Source organism: Astyanax mexicanus, chromosome 19 (genome assembly GCF_023375975.1).
Source record: "Astyanax mexicanus isolate ESR-SI-001 chromosome 19, AstMex3_surface, whole genome shotgun sequence".
Lineage (NCBI taxonomy): Eukaryota > Metazoa > Chordata > Actinopteri > Characiformes > Acestrorhamphidae > Astyanax > Astyanax mexicanus.
The window spans coordinates 38084924-38108955 of NC_064426.1; the positions used below are offsets into that span (position 1 = coordinate 38084924).

At 39.5% G+C, this 24032-nt stretch overlaps 1 protein-coding gene across 2 annotated transcripts in view; it reads left to right on the plus strand.

Moving 5' to 3' along the window:
* The window catches only part of wizb (WIZ zinc finger b), a 46699-nt gene extending 23244 nt beyond the window's left edge, over window positions 1-23455 (plus strand). Inside the window, exons 11-17 of one of the 2 annotated variants that reach the window (XM_022665090.2) lie at window positions 1175-1660; window positions 6423-6971; window positions 9142-9690; window positions 11562-11782; window positions 12463-12751; window positions 12836-13001; window positions 14197-23455. In XM_022665090.2, the coding sequence (XP_022520811.2) occupies window positions 1175-1660; window positions 6423-6971; window positions 9142-9690; window positions 11562-11782; window positions 12463-12751; window positions 12836-13001; window positions 14197-14542 (2606 nt within the window). In that variant the 3' untranslated portion in view covers window positions 14543-23455. The remainder of the gene's footprint in view (window positions 1-1174; window positions 1661-6422; window positions 6972-9141; window positions 9691-11561; window positions 11783-12462; window positions 12752-12835; window positions 13002-14196) is intronic. The other variant, XM_022665091.2, reaches the window with a different exon arrangement.
* The last annotated feature ends 577 nt before the right edge of the window (window positions 23456-24032 follow it).

Here is a 24032-nt window from a genome sequence, read left to right on the forward strand (position 1 = left end):
AGTGTAATGTTTGAATGTTTGTCAATAGTCTGTGTAACTATTGCATGTCGTACATGTGTTTCTCTCACTAGGCCAAATTTCTTATGTGTAACATACTTTGCAAAAAAAGTGATTCTGATTCTGATCATGCAAAAAATACATATTATCAGGCATTTAGTCAGTGCTTAAAAAGAGCACTCTCTATTCTAAACATTGTAATTATTCCTGCTTTATTGAATGAATTTCTGATTTCCGATTTTGTATATGTATCACTGTATTAAGGAAGGGATGGTATTTTTTTCTTAAGATTTAAGCTATTATTAATGGATATTTAAATGTAAATAAAATTATGAATGCAAGACTGGCAAAATGGAATTTAATATTTCATATTAGTGGTGTCCTTCGCACAGCAATATACTTTGATTTATTCATAATTAATTGAATGGAGTTACGGTAATATTTATTTTTATTTTTTAATAAAGTTAAGTTAATTTTCTGGTACTTCCCTGTATTTTTAAATAGTGTAGTGTGGTGTGTGTGCCTGGCTAATGGACTTCAGGGTATTTCTTGTTGCTATTTAAGTTTTAAGTTTTTTAATGTGATTTAATCCATATTTCAGCATAAATAAAAATCAGTCTACCTACTAAACTCAACAGTAGCGACTCAAGGCTCCGTAAAGTTGATTAATTTGATTAAAAGTTGTCAGTTTAATCGCATGTGTGAACCCGTTACTGTTGACAACACCAGTAATAATCAATCAATCTATCAATCAATCTTTATTTTGACTCATAGGGGGCAACCCTTATTGTCAGTGTAGCCGAGCATTAAAAAAAAAAAAAAAAAACGAATTGACATGAAAAAGAAAATAATAACTAAAATTAATCGTTTTAAAATAACAGTAAATAAAAGATAATAATAATATTATTAATAATTAATTGATAAGAAATTGAGTCAAAAAGGTTAGATCAATACAACAAAAACAGTTACAATTAAGCTAAAACTCACAAAATACAATAAAATAAATAAATAAAAGAACTAAAAAAATAGTAATAATAAAAGAAAATCAAATTAAAAAGCAATAGTACAAAACTATTTAAAAAAAAAAGAATAAAAATTCACATTTTGTCTTCCTGCATTTTCTCTCTCTCTCTCATCCCTCCCTCTCTGTTCTCTTTTACCTCTTCTCGTCTCACAGCGATGGAGATGGACCCTGATAAAGACATCACGTGTAAGCTGTGTGGCGCGTGGTTCGAGACGCGTAAGGGGCTGTCGAGTCACGCCCGGGCTCACCTGCGTCACTTCGGGGTGGAGTACTCCGAGTCTAAGGGTTCCCCCATAGACCTGCTCAACAGACTCATCCTCACCGACGACTTCAAACACAGAGTCGGCACTTTACTCCCCGAGAGCCCGGAGGACCTGAGGGTCCGGGGCCCCGCCGTGGCCCCTCCCTCTCCATCCGTATCCACGCCCACTTCTTCAGCCTCCAAGAGGCCCCTCCTCCCCAGCTCTCTCCTTTTTAAGACTGCAGCGTTAAGCAGCGGAGTCGGTCCCAAAGCTACCTCCTCTTCCTCCTCCTCCTCTGCTGCTCACGCCCTCTTAGCTCCGCCCACCAAGAAGCTGAAGCCTTCCCCTCAGCACGTCTTCCGTTTGAGTGGGAGGGAGCTGATGCCCATTCCTCTCCGTGAGTAAACTTTTATTTTTTTTTTTCCAGTGCTCATCTTGCATCTGGCTAATGTCTGCTAGTAGGGCTGCAGCTACAGATCATTTTAGTAATTGAGTACTCTACTGAAAAATCGATTTGATCAATCGAGTAATCGGATAAAACATTTGTTTGCTTAAAGAGTAATTAAAAATACACAAGAGAAAACAAGACATTTCACTTAATAATGTATGACCGATTGATTTCCTTATTAACTTCCTTTAGATATATTTTTAAATTCACAACATACATTTCCAAACGGCAGACACAAATAGAAATAAATAAGGTAATAATAACTTAAGGTAACACTTTACTTGGATGGTCCATTTTATGGCCTTGTTGATGCTCAACTGACATTCAACTAACACTGAATTGAATGTCCATTAAATTTAACTTAACCCTATGTTGAAGGTAAATGATTCAAAAATAGAACCTTAACCTACACCTAACCCTAACCTTAACCCTTAATCAACCATACAATCAAACCCTACACCTAACCCTAACCTTAACCCTTAATCAACCCTAAAATCCAACCCTACACCTAACCCTAACCTTAACCCTTAATCAACCATAAAATCAAACCCTACACCTAACCCTAACCATAACCATGAATTAACCCTAAAATCTAACCCTACACCTAACCCTTACCTTAACCCTTAATCAACCATAAAATCTAACCCTACACCTAACCCTAACCATGAATTAACCCTAAAATCAAACCCTACACCTAACCCTAACCTTAACCCTTAATCAACTATAAAATCAAACCCTACACCTAACCCTAACCTTAACCCTTATTCAACCATAAAATCAAACCCTACACCTAACCCTAACCTTAACCATGAATAAACCCTAAAATCTAACCCTACACCTAACCCCTAACCCTAACCCTTAATCAACCCTAAAATCAAACCCTACACCTAACCCTAACCTTAACCCTTAATCAACCATAAAATCAAACCCTACACCTAACCCTAACCTTAACCCTTAATCAACCATAAAATCAAACCCTACACCTAACCCTAACCTTAACCCTTAATCAACCATAAAATCAAACCCTACACCTAACCCTAACCTTAACCCTTAATCAACCATAAAATCAAACCCTACACCTAACCCTAACCTTAACCCTTAATCAACCATAAAATCAAACCCTACACCTAACCCTAACCTTAACCCTTAATCAACCATAAAATCAAACCCTACACCTAACCCTAACCTTAACCCTTAATCAACCATAAAATCAAACCCTAACCCTAACCTTAACCCTTAATCAACCATAAAATCAAACCCTACACCTAACCCTAACCTTAACCCTTAATCAACCATAAAATCAAACCCTACACCTAACCCTAACCTTAACCCTTAATCAACCATAAAATCAAACCCTACACCTAACCCTAACCTTAACCCTTAATCAACCATAAAATCAAACCCTACACCTAACCCTAACCTTAACCCTTAATCAACCATAAAATCAAACCCTAACCCTAACCTTAACCCTTAATCAACCATAAAATCAAACCCTACACCTAACCCTAACCTTAACCCTTAATCAACCATAAAATCTAACCATTACTCTAACCTTAAGCTAAGCTTAAAATCTAACCCTAAACCCAATCCTAAAATATTAAGATTAGCGTTTGGATTAGAGTTGAATGTAGGGTTATTCAATAGAGAATCATTTACTTTCACCTTTTAGTTCAATTGCATTTTAATAGACATGCAGTTGAATGTTAGTTGAAAGTCAGTTGAGCATCAAACAGGCCATCAAATGGACCATCCAAGTAAAGTGTTACCTAATTATTTAATTAGTACTTTAAAAAATTAAGTTAAATTATTTCAACAAGGATTTCTTGTATCAAAACTAGGGAATTAATCAGTAAAAAAGGCAGAAACATTTGCATTTTGTTGTGTATCTTAGTTTCTGAACAGCAGAGATGTTGCCAGTTCGTCTCACCGAGCCGGTGACGTGTATTTATTTATAAACTCCTCAGTGCTGTGTTCACTTACATAAAGCCTGTATTAAGTCCAGAATTGTCTGTTTTTTTATAAACTAACTACACATTAGAAAGTATTTCTAATACTGTAAGCACTCCACAGCGCTGTCGTTATGTTATTTAGGTACATTAATGTTAATCTTACTGATTTGTTATGAGTTATATTAACCTTCTCTCAGCTCCACCGCTAATGTGTCCTCGGTTGAGACGGTGAAAACGTGCTGTTGTGGGAGGCAGGGCGCATACACGCTGTCCAGCCTAAAATGCTCCATTATTATTATTGCCCTTTTTCCTCGTAAGTTGTCGCTCTTTCCCCTCGCCACTTCAAAATACCCTCTTCTCAACTAAAACCTCCGCTGCCTGCTCCTTCTTCCTGTACGCCGGTGACGTAATGCTGAGCGCGTTGTCACATTAAAAGAGCGAATTACCGCGTGCTGAGTTTTTTAATTAAATAAATGATTACTCAAGGCACGGATAATTACTCTATCAATTTTTAAATCAAGTAACTCGAATTACTCGAGTAATCGTTTCACCCCTATCTGCTAAAGTAGGTGACGTATAGCTAAATAACTGATAATGGTGTTATTAGCTATAATCTGGTAGAGTTGTTAACCAATCACTAATGCCAACTCACATCAACGGGCAGAGGTAAAGCAAAGCAATGTGAAGAAGGGTGAGGTAGAGCGAGGCTATTTGAGGTACAGGAAGGTTGAGTGAGGTAAAGCAAGGTAGAGTGAGGCTGAGCGAGGCTGCGTGACAAAGTGAGGTAGAACAAGACCATGTGATGTTGAGTAGGGGTGGGTATCGTCACTAATTTCACAGTTCGATTCGATTCAGATTCCCAATTTGATTTAAAAATTGATTCATTTAGGTAAATTTCAGTTACAGTAAAAATGTAGTTTAAATATGAAATGTTCTAATTCTACAAGGATCACTAAAACTTGTATTAATAAAATATTACATTACATTTGGCAGAAAGCGACTTACAATAGTGATGTACAAATGTAATAGAAGGTAAAAATATCTTTAGATAGGTCCTAAAGGAGGTCAAAGGGAAAAAAGTGAAAGAGGGGAAGAAGGAATGGAGGTTAGAAGTAGTTATTGTGTTAGAGGTGTTAAGAGAGTAAGTGCTCTTAGCATTGTTGTGTTATATTAGTGTTTATATTATATAGACTTAACACAACAGTTACATTCTTCTTTTAATATCATTTAATGTAGCTTAGTTAATTGCTAAAACATAACATGCTCCATAAGTTTCTTATTTATTTGCGAATAAAAGTGTAAATTTTACCCAGACCCACTATATCAGATGTGATAGTAAAATAAAAAGCACAGTGATAATAAAAACACAACAAGCTAAATTAATGATGTAAAGAGAGAAAACTTTATTAAATTCAAAGGAAAAAAACATCCGGTCTGGGAGGAGCTCTTCTCCTCCGTTTTAAGAGCCTCTTCCTCGGCCCGTAACCGCGTTCATCCCTGGGGACAAAATAATCTGAATTAGTAACAGCGCTTCATAGAGAACACAGAGATCATAATTCCACTATTTACACATTAAATCACTCAGTTACAGGTAAATCTACAGTTTTTTCGACAGTTTAGCACACCGGCCGCATGTAAGGCTAGTAAACACGGCTAAAGGGGGATTAGCTTCCCCAGTGAATCGGCCGGTCGAGTCGTACTTTAAATAAAGTGCAATCAGAAACAACACTGGACACCAATTTAAAACCGTGTAAAATGTACTAGTTTGATAAACACATGCAGCAGTGTTTGAAAAAGGATGGTCTCGCAAGACAAAACACGAGACGTTAAAACTGTGCGCATATACAGGGAAAATGGGCTAAACCTAAGCATTGAGCCTGGGTTTGTATAAATCGTTATCGGATCATTCAAATAAAGCTCGATTTGAATCAAGCAAGGCTAAGTTAGGGTGAGTGAGGTAGAGTGGGATTGTGCATGACTATGTGAGGTAAAGTGAGGTTGAGTAGAGTGAGAGTATTTATGTATGTAGAGTGAGGCTACGTGAGGTAGAGTGAGGCCATGTAAGGTAGAGTGAGGCTATGCGAGGTAGACTGAGGCTATGTAATGTAGACTGAGGCTATGTGATGTGGAGGGAGGTAAGAGTGGTGTTGAGTGAGGCTATATGAGGTTGAGGCAGGTAGGAATGAGGTAGAGAAAGTCTAAGTGAAGTACAGGGTGGTGGAGTGAGGTACAGTAAGGCTATGTGAGGTAGAGCAAGGTTGAGTAGGGCTGTGTGATGTAGAGTGAGGTTATGTGCGGTAGAGCGAGGTAGAACAATGCTAGGTGATGTTGAGCAAGATTCGAGTGAGGTAGCGTGAGGCTATGTGACGTAGAGCGAGGTATAGTGAGGTAGGAGTAAGGTACAGTAAGGCTATGTGAGGTTGAGTGAGCTAGAGCCAGGCTATACGAGGTTGTGCAAGGTAGAGTGAGTTTGCATAGAGCGTAGAGCAAGGCTATGTGACGTAGAGTGAGATAGAGATCCACAGTTCTAGCTCACACCAAACTACTTCTTATCCTGGGGGGAAAAAATTAGTGCACCCAAGCCTATTGCTGAAAAATCTTTAAGTGGGTAAAAGCACATTTACGATTTTAATTTTTCTTTAAATTATTTCTCTAATTTATATCTATTTCTGATCAAGCTTCGTAAATGTTTATGTATAGATATAAATCAACGATGCTTTTATAAAATGAACAGAGTCTCTATGTTGTGTTTTTGTGTGTAGCAGAGCCGATGAAGGACGTGGGCTGTGAGTTCTGTGGGGAGCTTTTTGAGAACCGTAAGGGTCTCTCCAGCCACGCCCGCTCCCACCTGCGCCAGCTGGGCATCACCGAGTGGTCCGTCAACGGCTCGCCCATCGACACGCTGCGAGAGCTCATCGCCCGGCGCGGTCTGCCCTGCGTCACGCCCCTGAAACCCATCAAACTTCAGAAACCTCTTAAACCACTGAAGTCGCCCTCGTCCTCTCCAGGCCTGGGACCCCCTCGAGCCTCCCTCCAGTCCTCCACCCCGCAGTCGGGGCTCCTCGGCCGCCTGCCGTTCTCCTTCACCCACCCGCCCGGCCAGCACCAGCCCACCGCCCGCAAACAGCCCCCCTCAGCTTCTGCCACCAGCCCCTCCCCCACCCTGGTGCTGGTTAAGCCCAAGCCTGAGCCTGAGCCAGTGGAGGTCACTATAACTGAAGCAGGGATGGAGGGATGTGACGGTTACGGGTCTGAACCCCTGCATTGCTCCAGCTGGAGCAGCTCGGGCAACGTGCATCCTATTAATCTGGGTGAGTTTGCTTAAAATTAACTTAATGCTTGAACACAGTGAAAACATCGAATCAAACACATTCTGGTAGGCTTGTCACAATAATTATGATATTGATATATATTACATACACTGTTCTGCCAACAGAATTCGCTCGTCTGCCTTTTAACACATATTGAGTTGAACTTGAGTGACATCCCATTATAAATCCATAGCAGCTACAATAGCTTCAAATCTGCTGAAAAGGCTTTCCACAAGGTTTAGGAGTGTGATTATGTGAGTTTTTGACCATACTATCAGAAGCTCAATTAGAGATTTTTTTAAAATACATTTTTATATTCCAATTACAAATTGCAATAACGTCATTACATTATTATTATATTAGTTGCATAAAATGGTCTTAAAAGGACAATAATATAGTTTATTGCAATTATTAAGATTATAATTGCGTTCTGTAGACGTTATGGTTATCTTTCTGTTTTCTGTTATATAATAATCTCTGTTTATCCAAAAAAAAAAAAAAAACAAGTTACGCACAGCAAATAAGAATAAATTGAGGTTGATTGATTAAAACAAGTAATTAGTGTTTGTGATGGCTCGTTGATGTTAACAGGTTCTCCTTGCTAAGAAAAAAAAACAATGAGCAAATACTGAGGTCAGCAAGCGATTGAGGTCATATCCATATATTGTAGAATAAGTCAATAACAGCATTTTCATGACAGCATGTGACCTTTAGCTGGCTATTGACAATGAATGGCCTTCTCTCTCTCTCTGACATGATTTATTTATAGCTTGGCTCTAGGTTTGCAGAGGCATTGTGCTTTTTTTAAACTAACAATAATATCTAAATGGAAATCATATGTTGTTAAAATTGCACAAACTATTCATGGGTTGCCATTGCTGCACTCAAGAATAGACTGTGTGTGGGTATAAGCTCTGGTGCAAAACTGGTGTAAAATGAACTTTTGTTGTAGTAAAACATGATAAAATTTCTTATCTTTGATGAATAGCACACCTCTGTTCTCCCACAGCTTTCAGAGATCCAGAAATGTTAACAATGTGTCCAAAAACACCATTCAGACTGGGTGATACGGGGCATAATTTCCTCCGATAAATCACTTTTTTTCACCGTTATCCAGCTCAAAGTAGCTCCACACCTCCTTGTTACATCTCAAGGCTCTCCAGATTCTAGCAAGGAGGTGTGGAGCTACTGTGAGCTGGATAACGGTGTAAAAAGTGATTTATCAGGGCAAATTATGCCCCGTATCACCCAGTCTGAAGGGTGTTTTTGGACAAACTGTTAAAATTTCTGGATCTCAGAACGCTGTGGGAGAACGGAGGTAAGTTCCGTCAAAGGTAAGTTCTTTTTATCATGTTTTACTAAACAAAAGTACATTTTACACCGGAGTTCTCCTTTAAACGATATGATTGGTGTCACTCAATCATTTTAAATTCCTTTTTTAAGTTTACTTTATAGTTTTTATTCTTGGTTTGTTTTAGCTGTTTTTTTTCCCCACATTATTTCTTTTTTGTTTCTTTCTTTTCTTTTATTGTTTTTAGTTATTGCTTATTTATATTTTACTCTTTTATGTGTTTATTTTATTTTATTCATCTGTAGTTGAATATTAGTTCTAATACCTTCGATATTTTTTTCCTATGATTTTATGATTCCTACTTTACCTTATTTGTTTTATATCTTAATAAAACTTTTTTTTTAATAATTATCATATATATCTTATTAAAATGCTTTTTTATTTTTTAAATACTTATTTTTTTCTCTTCACATTCTTTGCTTATTTATATTTTACTTTTTCGTGTGTTTAGCTTTTATTTATTCATCTGTAGTTGAATTTTTATTAGTTCTATGACCTTTATTTTTTTTTTGTTACCTATGATTTTATGATTCCTACTCTTAAATTATTATTTTTACCTTATTTGTTTTATATCTTTAATATTTTTTTTTTTGGTTAATCCCTTCCCTATGTAATTGCTCGGCTACATTGTAAATGAGGGCCACCCTCAATGTACTCCAAGTTTAAATGAAGGTTGATTAATTGATTGATGAATGGAAAGACTACAACAGCAGTAAAAGTGTACTGTGTGTGTTATCGACGTATTGACGTTGATGTTAATTTATCTTGTTAAGATTTTTTATTCTTACATTTTCTGTCCTTTTCTCCATCACCCTCTAGTAATAGCCCAAGAGAAGGAACCCTCGCGTGATATCCGCTGTGAATTCTGCGGCGAGTTCTTCGAGAACCGCAAGGGCCTCTCCAGCCACGCCCGCTCCCACCTGCGCCATATGGGCATCACCGAGTGGTCTGTCAACGGCTCGCCCATCGACACGCTGTGGGAGATCATGCGGAAGCAGGGCACCACCCCTGCGTCTGTCGCCCTGGGCGTGAAGGAGGAGCCGGGGCGGGACGGCAGCCCGTCCTGGGACACGCAGGCCTATCAGTCACCCAAAGTCTCACGCAAGTCTCCTCTGAACCTGCTCCACTCCGGATCACGCCTCCATAAGCACGGATTGGCCACCACGGGCCTGTCCGCCACGCCCCCTGCGGGGAAGTTCTTTGGGATGGCGCCGGTTGGGAAGAGGGTGGTCGGGTCTGAAGGACATCTTGGAGAAAGATCACAGTCGTTTAAGTCTAAGACCTTCTCTCCTCCTCCTCCACCTTCAACGCAGGATTTCTCTTATAAAGCCAAAGCGTCCACGGATAAGCATGGGGTAGGCCACATGGGTAAGAGTGTTTGTTTGTTTGTTTGATAGCAGATTCTACATTTGTTGCTTCTATAAATCCCATAGTGTAGGTAGTGAGCATTAGGGCTGCAGCTATCGATTATTTTAGTAATTGGGTTCTCTACTAAAAAATCGATTTGACTAGTCAATAGGGGTGTCACGATTCTCTAAATCCTCAATTCGATTTTATTTCCGATTTTAGGGTCACAATTCGATTCGATTCGATTCTCGATTTTCTTTTTCTTTTTTTGCAGCAGAGAGGCCTATGCCAGTTTTAGATTAGTCTATGGTCAGTCATTGGTTTGATTAATCAAATTTACAATATCTTATTTTAAAAGGTGGGCTTGATATAAGTGATGCAAAGTGATACAAGTGATCTGTAATACACCACATTAGGCTCTAATGGTAAATTTTAAATAATTTAATTAAGATATATATATATATAATGCCATCTAGTGGCTTTTTTGGTAGCAGTAGTGTGCGCTATTAAAACAGCAATGTGCAACATAAAATAAATTAAAAAAAAAATACAGGAACAGTCATGTACAAAATAATAGAACAATTAGAGCCTTAACAAACTGAACTCTATCCTACTATAACAGTTAAACATGAAAAATAAGACTTTAAAACTTTTTCGGTCCCTGAGAATGAGAAGTTTTTTTCTTTAATAAAAGATATATTATTAACTTTATCTGAGAGAAAGATGCTCCTTAAGGTACCAAAACTATTAACATATTTAAGGCTAGACAAAACAACTGTTATTTTAATATTTTCAAGTTTTTCTTTAAGAAGATGAGAATGTCCACATTCTCTGAGGAAAGGGCTGCTCTTTGACCTACAGTGTGCTGCGCCATTTGCGGGATCCTCTTTTTGACTTCGAGGCTCAAGACCATTACATAATTCTGATCGATTTCGATAAAATATCGAAATCGTGACACCCCTACTAATCAAGTAATTGGATAAAACATAAAATAAGAGATTTCATAAAATAAGAAATGTCACTTAATAATGAATGACCAATTGGTTTAATTTTTTCAATTCACAACATACATTTCCACATTGCAAACACAAATAGAAATAAATGAAACACAAAATGGGAGTAATCATTTAATAATAAATCATAAATAATGATAAATCAAGTTAAATTATTTCAACTTAGGATTTCTTGTAAGAAGTATTAAATATAGGGCATTGCAAAACATGATCACTCTTCCCTCCTCGAGCCTGTTTGGACGAGAGAGGACGTCTTTTATCTTGGCCGTTGCCATTCTTCTTGCGCTGCTGCTCTCGCTCTCTGCTGGCATGCGTGTTTCGCTCAACCAAGTCAAATGAATACCCGCAAATTGATTCATTTGTTCAGAATACTAGGTTTACCTTAATCCTGCCACACCGACTGCACCGTGAATCAGTTTTCTTTTGAAGTTAATCAAATCGAGCCTACTAATTTGACTACTTTGAAGCTAGTAACTGGGCTATATACAGTACTGAAAGCATCAAACACTAAAAACAGAATCATTTTGTTGCATCGTGCAAGTCTACAATCTAATAAAACTCTGTAAACACAAACTGTTCCTTACACTGTGCCAACATTTCTTGATGAAACTAAGAAAATGCAATGGTTTTTGTAATTTTTAAATAAAGAAAATACTATATTTGTGTTTCTTTCATAATTTGTGCTGCAATCTTGCTGATGATTTCTTATAACTCCCCGTTTATAGCTTTAAAACCTCACCCTACCCCACTATTCCAACAATCCCAACAAGAATCAGGACTCCGTGTCCTTGAATGCAGTAATGGCGTGTTTTCTACAAGTTATAACGTTTTTTCTTCAGTCTATCTAAAGCTGTAATAATCTTTTCTGTCTTTCTTTAGACGCTAGCTGTGAGCTGTGCGGTTTCTTCTTTGAGAACCGGAAGGCTTTGGCTAGCCACGCTCGCGCCCATTTGCGGCAGTTTGGCGTGACGGAGTGGTGTGTGAATGGTTCACCCATCGAGACGCTGAGTGCCTGGATGCGTAGTCGACCACAAACCGTAGCTGAGCTGCATCGCACTTACCTGCAGGGTGGACGCAGCGTCCAGAAGAAGGTGCACAAGGCAAGTGACATTCTGTATTCTGTACTCACTATAGTCTGTAATTATCACCATCACGATCCGCCTCTTTTTGAACTGCTACTGATGCAGCATTGCCGAGTAGCAGCACAGCGCTAACGCTTGGAGAAAAAGCGCAGCGACTCGGTTCTGATACATCAGCTCACAGATGCAGCCTTCTGCTGATCCACATCACCCTAGGAGTGATGAGGGGGGAAAAAGAGCACCATCTACTGTACTGTACCCACCCAGAGAGAGCAAGTTGTCCCAGCTCTCTCGGGGCTCTGGCAGCTGATGACCAGGATTTGAACCAGCGGTCTCCCGATCATATTTGCAGCGCTATAGACATATTGGTGTTCTTATTAGATTTCGAGCACAGGATTAGGCCATTCAGATTCCTAATGCTAAAAATAGCAGTGGTCCTAAAACGTAACCATGGGGCACTCCATAAAAAAAAATGTGCGTTCCTAGATTATTGATGATCCCAGGGAAGTTTCAGTTTCTCTTTTCAATAGTGCTCTCTCGTGGCTCCGCCAGCTGATGGCAAGCTGCATAATCGGTATTCGAACCAGCAATCTCCTGATCATCGTGGCAGAGCTTTTGACTTGTCTTTGTAATGCTTATTTCTAAGTTCTGTATCCATTTTTTAAAATTAATATTATTTCCTGGCACATTTTGTCTCACAGAGGAGCCGTTCCTCCCTCTCTCCGTCGTCTGACTCTGATCTCATGGCCCCGTTATCTCAGAAGTCTTCAGGAGCCCCGTGGTCATCCTTAGCTCTGTCTCAGGGCAGGGCAGTCAGACGGGACGCCCTGAACAGCTCCTGGGGATCATCACAGGCGGCAAACGTGAAAATTGGGACGGGAGCCTCGTCCCGGCACGGGATCAGCACACAGGGCCGGGGACATCACTCCAACAGCTCACTTCCACACGTCCAGGTAGCACGGAGTGAACTCAACGTCCGAGTGCCGCGGGGTAAGATTGATTCTGCGTGTTTGTTGAGTTATGTAATAAATCCAGGTTTCGTTAGTTAATACATGTGGTGAATATTTCCTGTAGGCATCGAGCGAAGGCCACTGAAACACCCGTCTCATGCTGACGGAGGGGAGAAAGAGAGCTGCCCCCCGAAACCCCCTCGTAGCAGTACTGTACCTGCCCTCGTGCCAAAGCCACCCTCCACCCCCCTCGTCAAACTTGTGGGTAAAATTTACTCCCTCAAGTGCCGGTAAGTGCTAACTTTAGTCACCTATTATTAGTAGCAGTGGATTATTTTATATCATATATCAGGGGTGTTAAACTCATTTTCACCGAGGGCCACATCAGCATAATGGCTGTCCTCAAAGAGCCAGATGTAACTAATAAATGTAACTAAATGTAACAAAATGTAACCAAACCTAATATAAAATGAATGTAACTACTTCTTAATGTTAAATAACTCAATGTATTATTTATTTAATTAAAACATTCCAGTTGCATGGAAAAAAAATGTTTGCTTGTTGCTCTGTTATAAACATAAATCCTTCTAATTTGTCAACTTTATCAATCAAGAATCAAACTATTCAAGTGAATATTGGTCACTTGAATATTACTTACTTATATATTTTTTTTTCTCTCAGTAACATAGTCACTGTAAAAGGTGGAGAATAGTTTTGCGATATATTGATTATCGTTGAATCGCAGTTTTGAAATGTAACTGTTATTATTAATTTTCTACAGCTGAAATGTGCTGGAAAAACTTGAAAATGGGCCTTGAAAGTTTTTGAAAACTTAAAATCGAGTAGCCCCTCCCATCCTCATCGTTTATTCAGTTTTTAATAAGTTTCTAATTTCCATTTTTATCGCTTCTAATGCTAACTGCAATAAAAAATGTGAGCTGTTAATTATTGAACTAACACATTCTTAATATCACTTACCTTTCATTGTATTTCTGTTACATTCATATTTCTGTCACATATTGGTGTTCTTTCTTTCTTTTTTCTATTATACCATTTTGTCCCCAATTTGCACGGCCAATTACTTAACCGAGTAGCATCACAGCGCACTCGGAGGAAAGTGCAGCGACTCTGTTCTGATACATCAGCTCACAGATGCCTTGTGCTGATCAACATCACCCTAGGAGTGATAAGGGGAAAGAGCGCAATCTACTCTAGGGCTCCAGCAGCTGATGCTGATGGCAAGCTGCATGACTGGGATATGAAACAGCGATCTCCCGATCATAGTGGCAGCGCCTTAGCCCGCTGGACCACCCAGAGCCCCTACATATTGTTCTTTGAGCACAGGCTTAGGCCAATAAATTCAATTCTTAATACTGAAAATAGCAGTGGTCCTAAAACGTAACCATGGGGTACTCCATATTAAAAATGTGAGTTCCTAGATTATTGATGACCGTAGTGAAGTTCCTGTGTCTCTTCCTCTCTCAGGTTCTGCGACGTGGAGTTCCACGGCCCCCTCTCAGTGCAGGAGGACTGGATCAGACACCTCCAGCAGCACATTCTCAATCTCAACTACAACAAACCCGCCCCCACCGCAACCAACACTCCCACCAAACCCGAAACAGCTGCTCCTCAAACCCAAGCCTCAGCTACTACCTCCTCCTCCTCCTCCTCAACAACTACTACTACCACCACCACTAACAACAATACAGCTCCGACCCCCACCACGCCCGCACCTGCAAACACCCCAACCCCAACCTCCACAGCCCCGCCCCCTCTGGCCAGCCCTGGAACTCCCCCCACAGCAGAGCCACTGCGAGCTCCTGCCACATAGTACACGCCGTGATGTCTTAGGTCTTATGATTTCGCCTTCCGTACCTTTCGTCCTATCTGCACTTCCTCTCAGACTGTTACAGACCAGTCTTTTCTATGTTTCTCTCTGTTATTTACGTGAAACAGAGCTTTCTGAAAAGCTTCGCCAGCCACCCACTCACCCTGACCCACTTAGCATGCAGCCGGAAAGGTAGAGTGAGGCTCCAGAGAGGCCAGTTTCCATGACAATGTTGGCTTTTCTGGCCGACAAAATATATAGAGCCATCAGTCAAGAGCGGGAGGGTCACAGAATCCTTTTCTCTACTTAATCTGACGCTTCTCTTCTTATACGTTCAGCCAGTTCTGCCTAATCAGACACAGTCGCTTATAGAGACGGACTGACTGTCTCTGGTGGTGAATTACTTCAGTAAACTTGCCGACTTCGCCCTGTGATTGGTTCTCATTGTAGCTTAAAAAAAAAAAGAAGCACTTTAGTTTGATTAAAACTTGGCCTGTCACGATGAGATTTTTTGTGGACGATATACAGGGGTTGAACAATGAAACCGAAACACCTGGTTTTAGACCACAATAATTGGAATAATTTATTGTGGTGACGGACAGTTCTGGTGGAAACAGGAGAGTTGAGGTGCACATTAAATTCTGCTGTGATTTGATCAGCCGTGGTTTTATGTTTTTCAGATACAATCCGGGTTAGCACCCGAACATCCCTTTCAGACAGCTTCCTCTTACAGCGTCCACAGTTAATCCTGTTGGATGTGGTTGGTCCTTCTTGGTGGTATGCTGACATTACCCTGGATACCGTGGCTCTTGATGCATCACAAAGACTTGCTGTCTTGGTCACAGATGCGCCAGCAAGACGTGCACCAACAATTTGTCCTCTTTTGAACTCTGGTACGTCACCCATAATGTTGTGTGCATTGCAATATTTTGAGCAGAACTGTGCTCTAACCCTGCTAATTGAACCCTCACACTCTGCTCTTACTGGTGCAATGTGCAATTAATGAAGATTGGCCACCAGGCTGCTCCAATTTAGCCATGAAACCTCCCACACTAAAATGACAGGTGTTTCAGTTTCATTGTCCAACCCCTGTGTATGTGTGTGTGTATATATATATATATATATATATATACACGTCTCAAAAATTCTTGTGATAAACAATATTATTGTAATTTTAAGCCCAATAAATGCTGCTGACGGCAACAAAATACAACAAAATGTATAATTAATCATAGTTTTGGTCGGAGCACATAGAAATAATTAAAAGCATAAATATTAAAAAATATTTAAAAAAAAACACGTTTTTGTGTTTGTCCAAAATAATTATGGCACTTTTCTTGATCCTTAATAAGCACTTATTAAACCCCAAAGCCGAGCCCTTAACCCCCGATGGCAGAGGCTGCAGTCAGATGGTGGTGAACACAGCCGTGCCAAAATGATGCGTGAGCTGCTGCTGAAATGCCGTTATTAAACTTATTATTATAAACTTAGTATTTGCACCTTAATGGATCTCATTTAATAATGAGACCAAAAAAATTAAGGTCACTTTTCTCTAAAACAGGCCTTTTTGTCCTCATATGCCTGGTTCCCACAGTGAACGTCCTTCTGCGACGACTTTTTTTCTTTCTTTTTCTTTCTTTCTTTTCGTTTTAATCCCTTTGGCATCAGTGATGACCAAATGATGTTCTCTTCCAGTTGTTTTTTTTTATTTAGCCAAATAAGCTGTTCAATATAGATTGCGCTAATTAAAATTTATAGTGGATATCCACTAGTTTTATTATTTAAAAAATTCTGTATAATTCAGTGTTTTTCAGATGGGTTTGGTGTGAAATGGTAAATTGTAGAGTAGGGCTGCACGATATTGGAAAAAAAAATACATTGCAAATGTTATATTTTCAACGATATATATATATATATATATATATATAAAAACGCGATATTAAACAATGCAGGGCCCATGACGTCATCAGGCCCGCCCCCATCAGCATGCTGTCTCGCGTCCGGACCAATCGAGAGCTGAATCAGCGCCGAGCTCTCAAAACCCGAGAAAACAGTAATCAGCCCTTAAATCAGGCATTTAAATGGCTTTTTAAAAGGTAAATAAGAGCAATTTTCTGGGATTAAAAGCCTGAATTCAGCTGTAACTGGAAATATCTGCACTGCAAAACTGTGCTGGACTGAAGTGCACAGCTTTCATCACATGCGTTTACGAGCACGTGCCCAACCATGTGGATGGAGGCCATGCGGATACCTCGTGTTTACTCTGTGCATGGGCACATCTTGATGACGATGCTTATGAGTAATGTCGTGCAGCCCTACTCTAGAGAAACATACTGTTTTACAGTAGTCAAAATCGTTGCTGTACTGTGCCCCACATGTAGATGAGTTATGATAAATTACATGTATTGCTGATTTACAGAGTAAAAATAAATTACATATGCACATTGTAATTTGGATGGTAAAATTATGCACTTTTATAGATGCATTTTATATATTGCCAATTTTACATCACACAATACAGCCATTGACCTAAAATAAGAAGTTAGATAAGAAGTCTCAAGAAGTTAATTAATGGAATGAAAAAGTTGTGTGTGTGAAGGTAGTATGAAATGTTGATACTTGTAAGTGATTTACAGCATTAGAGCGAAACCATGTGTGTTTTTAGGGATAAAAACATTTGTACAATTGAAAGGAGTCTCTCTTTTCCTTGTTGGGTTCTTTTATCCTGGTTACCTCTCAAAAGCCCTATCCGGACGAGATTAGTTTCTCAGGGGGTTCTGGGGTAATTTTCTTTATTTAACTTTTATGCGGGGTCCTCTGTGATTTTATTCACGTTCAGAACGACCATGTATGCGTTTTTCTCAGACGTCCTCTGAGAAAATTACAGGCTGAATTATCTACTGTTTTTCGCTTAACTTCGTGGTCCTTCAGTAATTTTAGTCCCGTCCGGATCCACATCTCTGAGTTTCATCACCTCGCGTTTAATAATGTAGCTATTTGTCCACTGCCGCGCACCGTAATTACACTTTGGGTGCACTTTGGGTTTTTTACGGAGATCCACGTAAAAAACACAACAGCGAGTGAAAATGGAGGAGCTACTGAACTAAACGCGATGTCACGTGCCCGAGAAAGCCAAAAGAAAAAAAAAATACTCACTGTTCTTCTGTTCTTTCAATTGCAGTCCGCATATAAGAGTTTTATCACTGAATAGTAGAAAAGGGATTATTTTTTTTTTTTATAGATGTCCCCCTGAGGAAACTAATCCCATCCGGAAAGGGTAAAGTCTGTCTTTGAGTGCATCATGAAGGCATGTCCAGCACTCTACATTCGGGTAGTGCACCTCTTGGTGAGAGACTGTAGTCTATGAGATTTTGTTTTTATAGAGTAGCTCTTTATCGCCCTCTTGTGGCACAACCCCCCCGTATTCTGTAAGACATGTAATCGTTTACATATCTGCTTATCTGGTAGAGTTTTTCTCTAAAAAAAAAAAAAGCATTTCACACCAAAAACACTCTGAATAGCTTTCCTGATTAGACACTTTTTTTGGAAATTGCTGTTTTTTCATTGGTTTTGACTACTGGTTGGTTGATTTCTGGGCGTTTGTAGCTCAGTAAGTCTTTTTATGTTTGTTTTTGTTCTTGCTGATGCTGCAGAAATGTGGCAAGTTACCAGCAGAAGCTACAACTTAAACTGTCCTGATCCTTCCATTAACCGAACCCTAGATTGCTGAGATTTTGCACATCAGCGCTTGCTCTGCTTGCTGAACGGACCAGGCCCGAATAGTGAGGTAGATTTATAGGAACGACCTCTTCCAATTTATTTACTTTACATCCTTTTTATTTTTTTAGGTTGGAGAAATTGCCTTGGATTCATTGAATGGGAACTGGGCCTAAAATTGCTGGGCTCTTAAAAACATGTTTTATTGAGATGCAGTTAAACTGTCTTTATTTATTTCCTGCCTTGACTTAAACCCAAACCTCTGTGCTAATTTATTGCACTTCTGAATGTCAGAAATTGGACTGTTTTGGCGTCGAGACAAGAATTTCAAATGTCTTGGGAGAGGGCAATGAGTTGATGCACTTTTAGCAGAGGTTGGGTAGGGAAGTGTTACATCCATGTAGTGTGTGTGTGTGTGTGTGTGTATGCGTGTGCACGAGTGTCTTTTACAGGGTCAGTAGTTTATAATAATACACTCATCATCAAACACATAGTTGCACCCAGAAGGGAAGGAAGCATCTGATTGCAGTGCTAATCGGTAGGAAGATAGGAAGATAAAGGTTACCAGGAACAATAAATTACACTAATTATATTTATATGAGCAAGTGTTAATAGTGTGCATCTCACAAAGTGCCAGTAATGAACACAAGCAGATGACATGTCTCTTCAAACCATCACTGATTGGTGGAAACTTCACACTAGACCTCGAGCAGTTTGGATTGTGTGTCTCTCCACTCTTCCTCCAGACTCTGATCTCTTGATTTACAAATGAAATGTAAAATTTACTGATGATCAGTGATGGTTTGGAGAGACATGTCTGTCATCTGCTGGTGTTGATCCACTGTGTTTTATCATCAAGTCTAAAGTCAGTGCAGTTTTGTTTTCCCACAAAATCTTAACAGCACTTCATGCTTCCCTCTGCTACTGACAACTTTTATGGAGATGAGGATTTCATTTTCCAGCAGGACTTGGCACACTGCCCACACTGCCAGCCAAAAGTAAAAATCCAATAGGTCTTACATAATATTCACTAACTTTCTAAGACACTGATTTTTGGGTTTTCATTGGCTGTTAGCCATAATCATCCACAATAAAAAAATAAACGCTTAAAATAGATCACTCTGTGTTTAATACATCTATATAATATAAAAGTTTCACATTTTGAACTACTTAAATTACTGAAATAAAGTAGAGTTTTAATATATCTCCCTTCAGAAGAGCACTGCAATCTACCATTTCCTTCTATGTGCAATTATTTTATTATTATGAGAATGAGTGTAGTTATATAGGTAGCCTAAAGTATATATGTGTACGCCCTCATAGACACATGACTGTGGTTTAACCCCTGTCTGGCCCTGTAATGGTTAAGTACATTTTTCTGAAGCACACTTTAGTATTTTTTGTTTTGTTTTTTTGTCATTTTTTTTGTCATTTTTTTTTTGGTCCATGCCAAGAACCTGTCTGCACCGCATCCATTGGCCTGTGGCAGAATGTGCCAAAGAGTCGGCCTGCCTCTAACCGATAGCGAGTAACGAGGCAGTCTCGTTGGCTACAGCTATTAAAGCAAAGCAAGCTCCTGATTGGACGGAGGGAACGGTTTTGCTCCTTCCACGTTGCTGAAACCGTGGTGAAACAGTGAGCGTGATGACCAGTCGAGAAGCTCCTTCAGCTCCTCTGGATTGTATTTTAAACCTTTAGACGATGAACTAGGTGTCAATGAACTTCTTAACAAAGGCCCCATGACTTTGTGGCGAGCTGGATCTTATTACTACACACTTCCTAACCCAGGAAGGGACGACACGGACTCATCCTGCTACTATGAAGGACGTTCAGGACCATGTAGCTTCACGTTTTACTTCACATTAGTTGGGAATCCATATCTACAAAGTGAAGCAATAACAGTACGGCCTCGCAGGTTCGTTCCAGCGTTCACTACACTTATCTCTGACTGTTAAGACTTACAGTATTCCTGTGGAGAATATAGGCCTATATATGATGTAATTAAGAAGAAGAAACCGTAGGGGGAGAGATATTACGAGTATAAACAGTTTGAAATGTGATCTTGATCCATTTATTGTGAATTTATTGCAACTTTTTAATGCTGTGTATTTTTTATTGCCATTTGTGTTTCTGTACTTGCGGTCAAAGATAAGTGAAATAGAGTAAGTGTTATTTTTTATGTTAGACAAGATCTTAAGAAAAAAAAAATACATTGGTGCTCATGAGGTCAAATGGTTGTGATTGCCTACGAATGGTTCTCAATGGTTGTGATTGGTTCTGAATGAGTTTGAATGCAGGGAGTTGTGTTATGTTTCACGTTTAGGACTTTTAAACAGTGGCTGTGTTCCAATTGCGTACTGTGTACTAGTAATGCTAGCTTTTGGGTTTTTAGGTATGCAGTGTGTAGCCAATTGAGTATATTTAGGCCATTGTTCACAACTTTGTCCCAGAAATAAATGCGATAAACAATATTGTTGTTATTTAAAAAAAATAAAGTTTATATCAGTGGTATAAATTGAATAAAAATGCCATTTTAAGAGGAATTAGGTTTTATTTAGTATTAAAAATCAGACATTGCCAATTTTTTAACGCATAGGAGCCCAGACCCACCTCTCAGCATTGATGCCAAATTAAAGATTTAATCTGAAAAAAAAATTAAGGGAGCAAATTTTTTAGTTTTTTTTTTTTTTTTTTTTTTTTCCCATTTTCTCCCCAATTTACACGGCCCACTCATTAGGACTCCCAGGAGGGTGAAGACTAACACATGCTTCCTCCGATACATGTGAAGTCAGCCACCGCTTCTTTTCGAGCTGCTGCTGATGCAGCATTACTGAGCAGCCAGTGTGCTCGGAGGAAAGCACAACAGCTCGGCTCCAGTACATCAGCTCACAGGCGCCCTGTGCTGCAGACATCACCATAGGAGTGATGTGGGGAGAGAGCGCCATCTACTGTACCCACTCGGAGGGAGCAGGGCCAACTGTGCTCCCTCTGAGCGCCGGCAGCTTGATGGCAAAGCTGCATGAGCGGGGGTTCGAACCTGCGACCTCCTGCTCATAGTGGCAGCGCTTTAGACCACTGGACCACTCGGCGCCTAGGTTTGTTTTTTAATGTGGGCACATTTAAAAATTTAAGGGAAATCGTATTACTTGTCTTTTAACATTTTGTTCCAGAAATTAGCTCAATACTAGTTATAAGGAATGTAAAACATTAATTTTAAGCATTTTTTTTTGTTAAATGGTTAAAAAAGATCTATAGAAGTTAATAATACATTGTGTTAAAAGTAGCTAATTTAGTCTATTATTTTATCTCCAAAACGAACACTAAACCACTCCTATATTCTGTAATAAATAGAAGATATGAATGAATGAACACAGATTCACACACTGTCATGTAGTGATGCTCTCAGGATGGTCAGTAGGCTCAGGCTGTGTGTCACTTATAGACTTTAGGGCAGACAGAGAGCTGTTAGGAATTTTACACAGCTTTTAAAGGGTCTGTGAAACCCATACATCACCATGGGCTCTTCTGGGTTAATCGTAAATAAATAAAGCGTAAACAGCACTGTTTTAGACAGTGAACACACCAGCTTGTTCATTTTTAATGGGCTGGTGTGGCGCAGTGGATAACACCATTGCCTACTTGTGAGCTACCACATCATGTGGGAGACTGGGTGACTGACTATGCTGCACAACACCAATAGTCCTTGGGCAAGACTCCTAACACTACATTGGCCCTCCTCTGTAACAGAAATAATCCTGTAAGTCTCTCTGGATAAGAACATCAGCTAAATGCTGTCAATGTAAAATACTGGACTCTTTTAATAAAAGTAGCAGCTAGGCATTCTGGGACTGCTTTCTACAAACATAAGTGAAAGAATGGGTCTCAGGCTCTCAGGAGCTCAGTAAACTCCAGCACTGTGGTACCGTGATAGGATGCAGCACCTGTGCAACCAGAGTCCAGTCGTGAAATTTCACTACTCACTACTAAATACTCCACAGCCAACTGTCAGAGATATTATAACACAGTGGAAGAGACCGAGAAAGACAGTGACTCTTTGCTCTGTCAGTGTAAAATAACAGAGCGGGGTCAGCGGATGCTGAGGAGCATAGTACACAGAGTTCACCAACTTTATGCAGAGTCACTACATCACTACACACCTCCAAACTTCATGTAGCTTCAGAGTTAATCACTCACTACACACCTCCAAACTTCATGTAGCTTCAGAGTTCATCACTACACACCTCCAAACTTCATGTAGCTTCAGAGTTCATCACTCACTACACACCTCCAAACTTCATGTAGCAGAGTTCATCACTACACACCTCCAAACTTCATGTAGCTTCAGAGTTCATCACTACACACCTCCAAACTTCATGTAGCTTCAGAGTTCATCACTACACACCTCCAAACTTCATGTAGCTTCAGAGTTCATCACTACACACCTCCAAACTTCATGTAGCTTCAGAGTTCATCACTCACTACACACCTCCAAACTTCATGTAGCAGAGTTCATCACTACACACCTCCAAACTTCATGTAGCTTCAGAGTTCATCACTACACACCTCCAAACTTCATGTAGCTTCAGAGTTCATCACTACACACCTCCAAACTTCATGTAGCTTCAGAGTTCATCACTCACTACACACCTCCAAACTTCATGTAGCTTCAGAGTTCATCACTACACACCTCCAAACTTCATGTAGCTTCAGATTAGTTCATCACTACACACCTCCAAACTCCATGTAGCTTCAGCAGAGTTCATCACTACACACCTCCAAACTTCATGTAGCTTCAGGGTTCATCACTACACACCTCCAACACAGGATAAGTCTTTGGGCAGTATAGTGTATGTTAATACATTTTGTGTACTAACCAGCTAAACCCACACTGCTAAGATTAGTACACATTCTATAGGTTATAGTATTAGTGTGTAGTGCACATTTGGGACACAGCCACTGTGTCTTAACTGGAGGTTTGGTTGTAATGCACTTTACAATTTTAAGACCTTTTCAGCTGGATTGACTGACTGCAAGGTTTGTGTGAGAGAGTGTGTTTGAGAGAGTGTGAGAGTGTGTAAGAAAGAGCGCGAAAGACAGAGAAAGCGAAGCTGCCATGGAAGAGAAGAGTTGTACCCTGTGCACAAGTGTTAGAAAGATTCATGTGAATCAAAGAATCATTAAATGTGATCTGAAACAGTATACTGTTCACTGAGTCCCTGTTGTTTCTGAATCTTTTATACACTTCCACCTGTTTAATTAATGCATTCAGCTATTTTAAAGTCTTGGTCTGTGTCCGGGCTGCAGGTGTAGGTGATAAAAAAAACCTTTTCTCTGAGGGAAAATAAGTTATTTACATTCTGAAAACTTTGAGGGATTTGGAGACTCTTCTACAGGACACTATAAGAGTCTGAAGCCTGTTCAATTCTATTCTACTCAATAGTGTCAGATCAGTAACAAGAATCAACCCCAAATTCTTAAACTTTACAATAGAAATAAAAACTAGACTAACCTTAATGAAACAAAAGGTTTGAATGACAATAAATGTTTCATTCCTAGTCAGTGAAATACTTCTATTAAGTGAAAAAAAAGTTCAGGAAAATTACAATTTTATGATTTTTATTTGTTATATTTTGACTATTTTGGCTGGTCATGAACTAATGAAGTATCATTTTAGCTAATGTAATTAGCCAACATTACATAACTAGTGTTTATGGACTAATATGTCTTATTTTAGTGTATAGGAGTGTTTAGAGTAGGAGATACTAGCTCACAACCT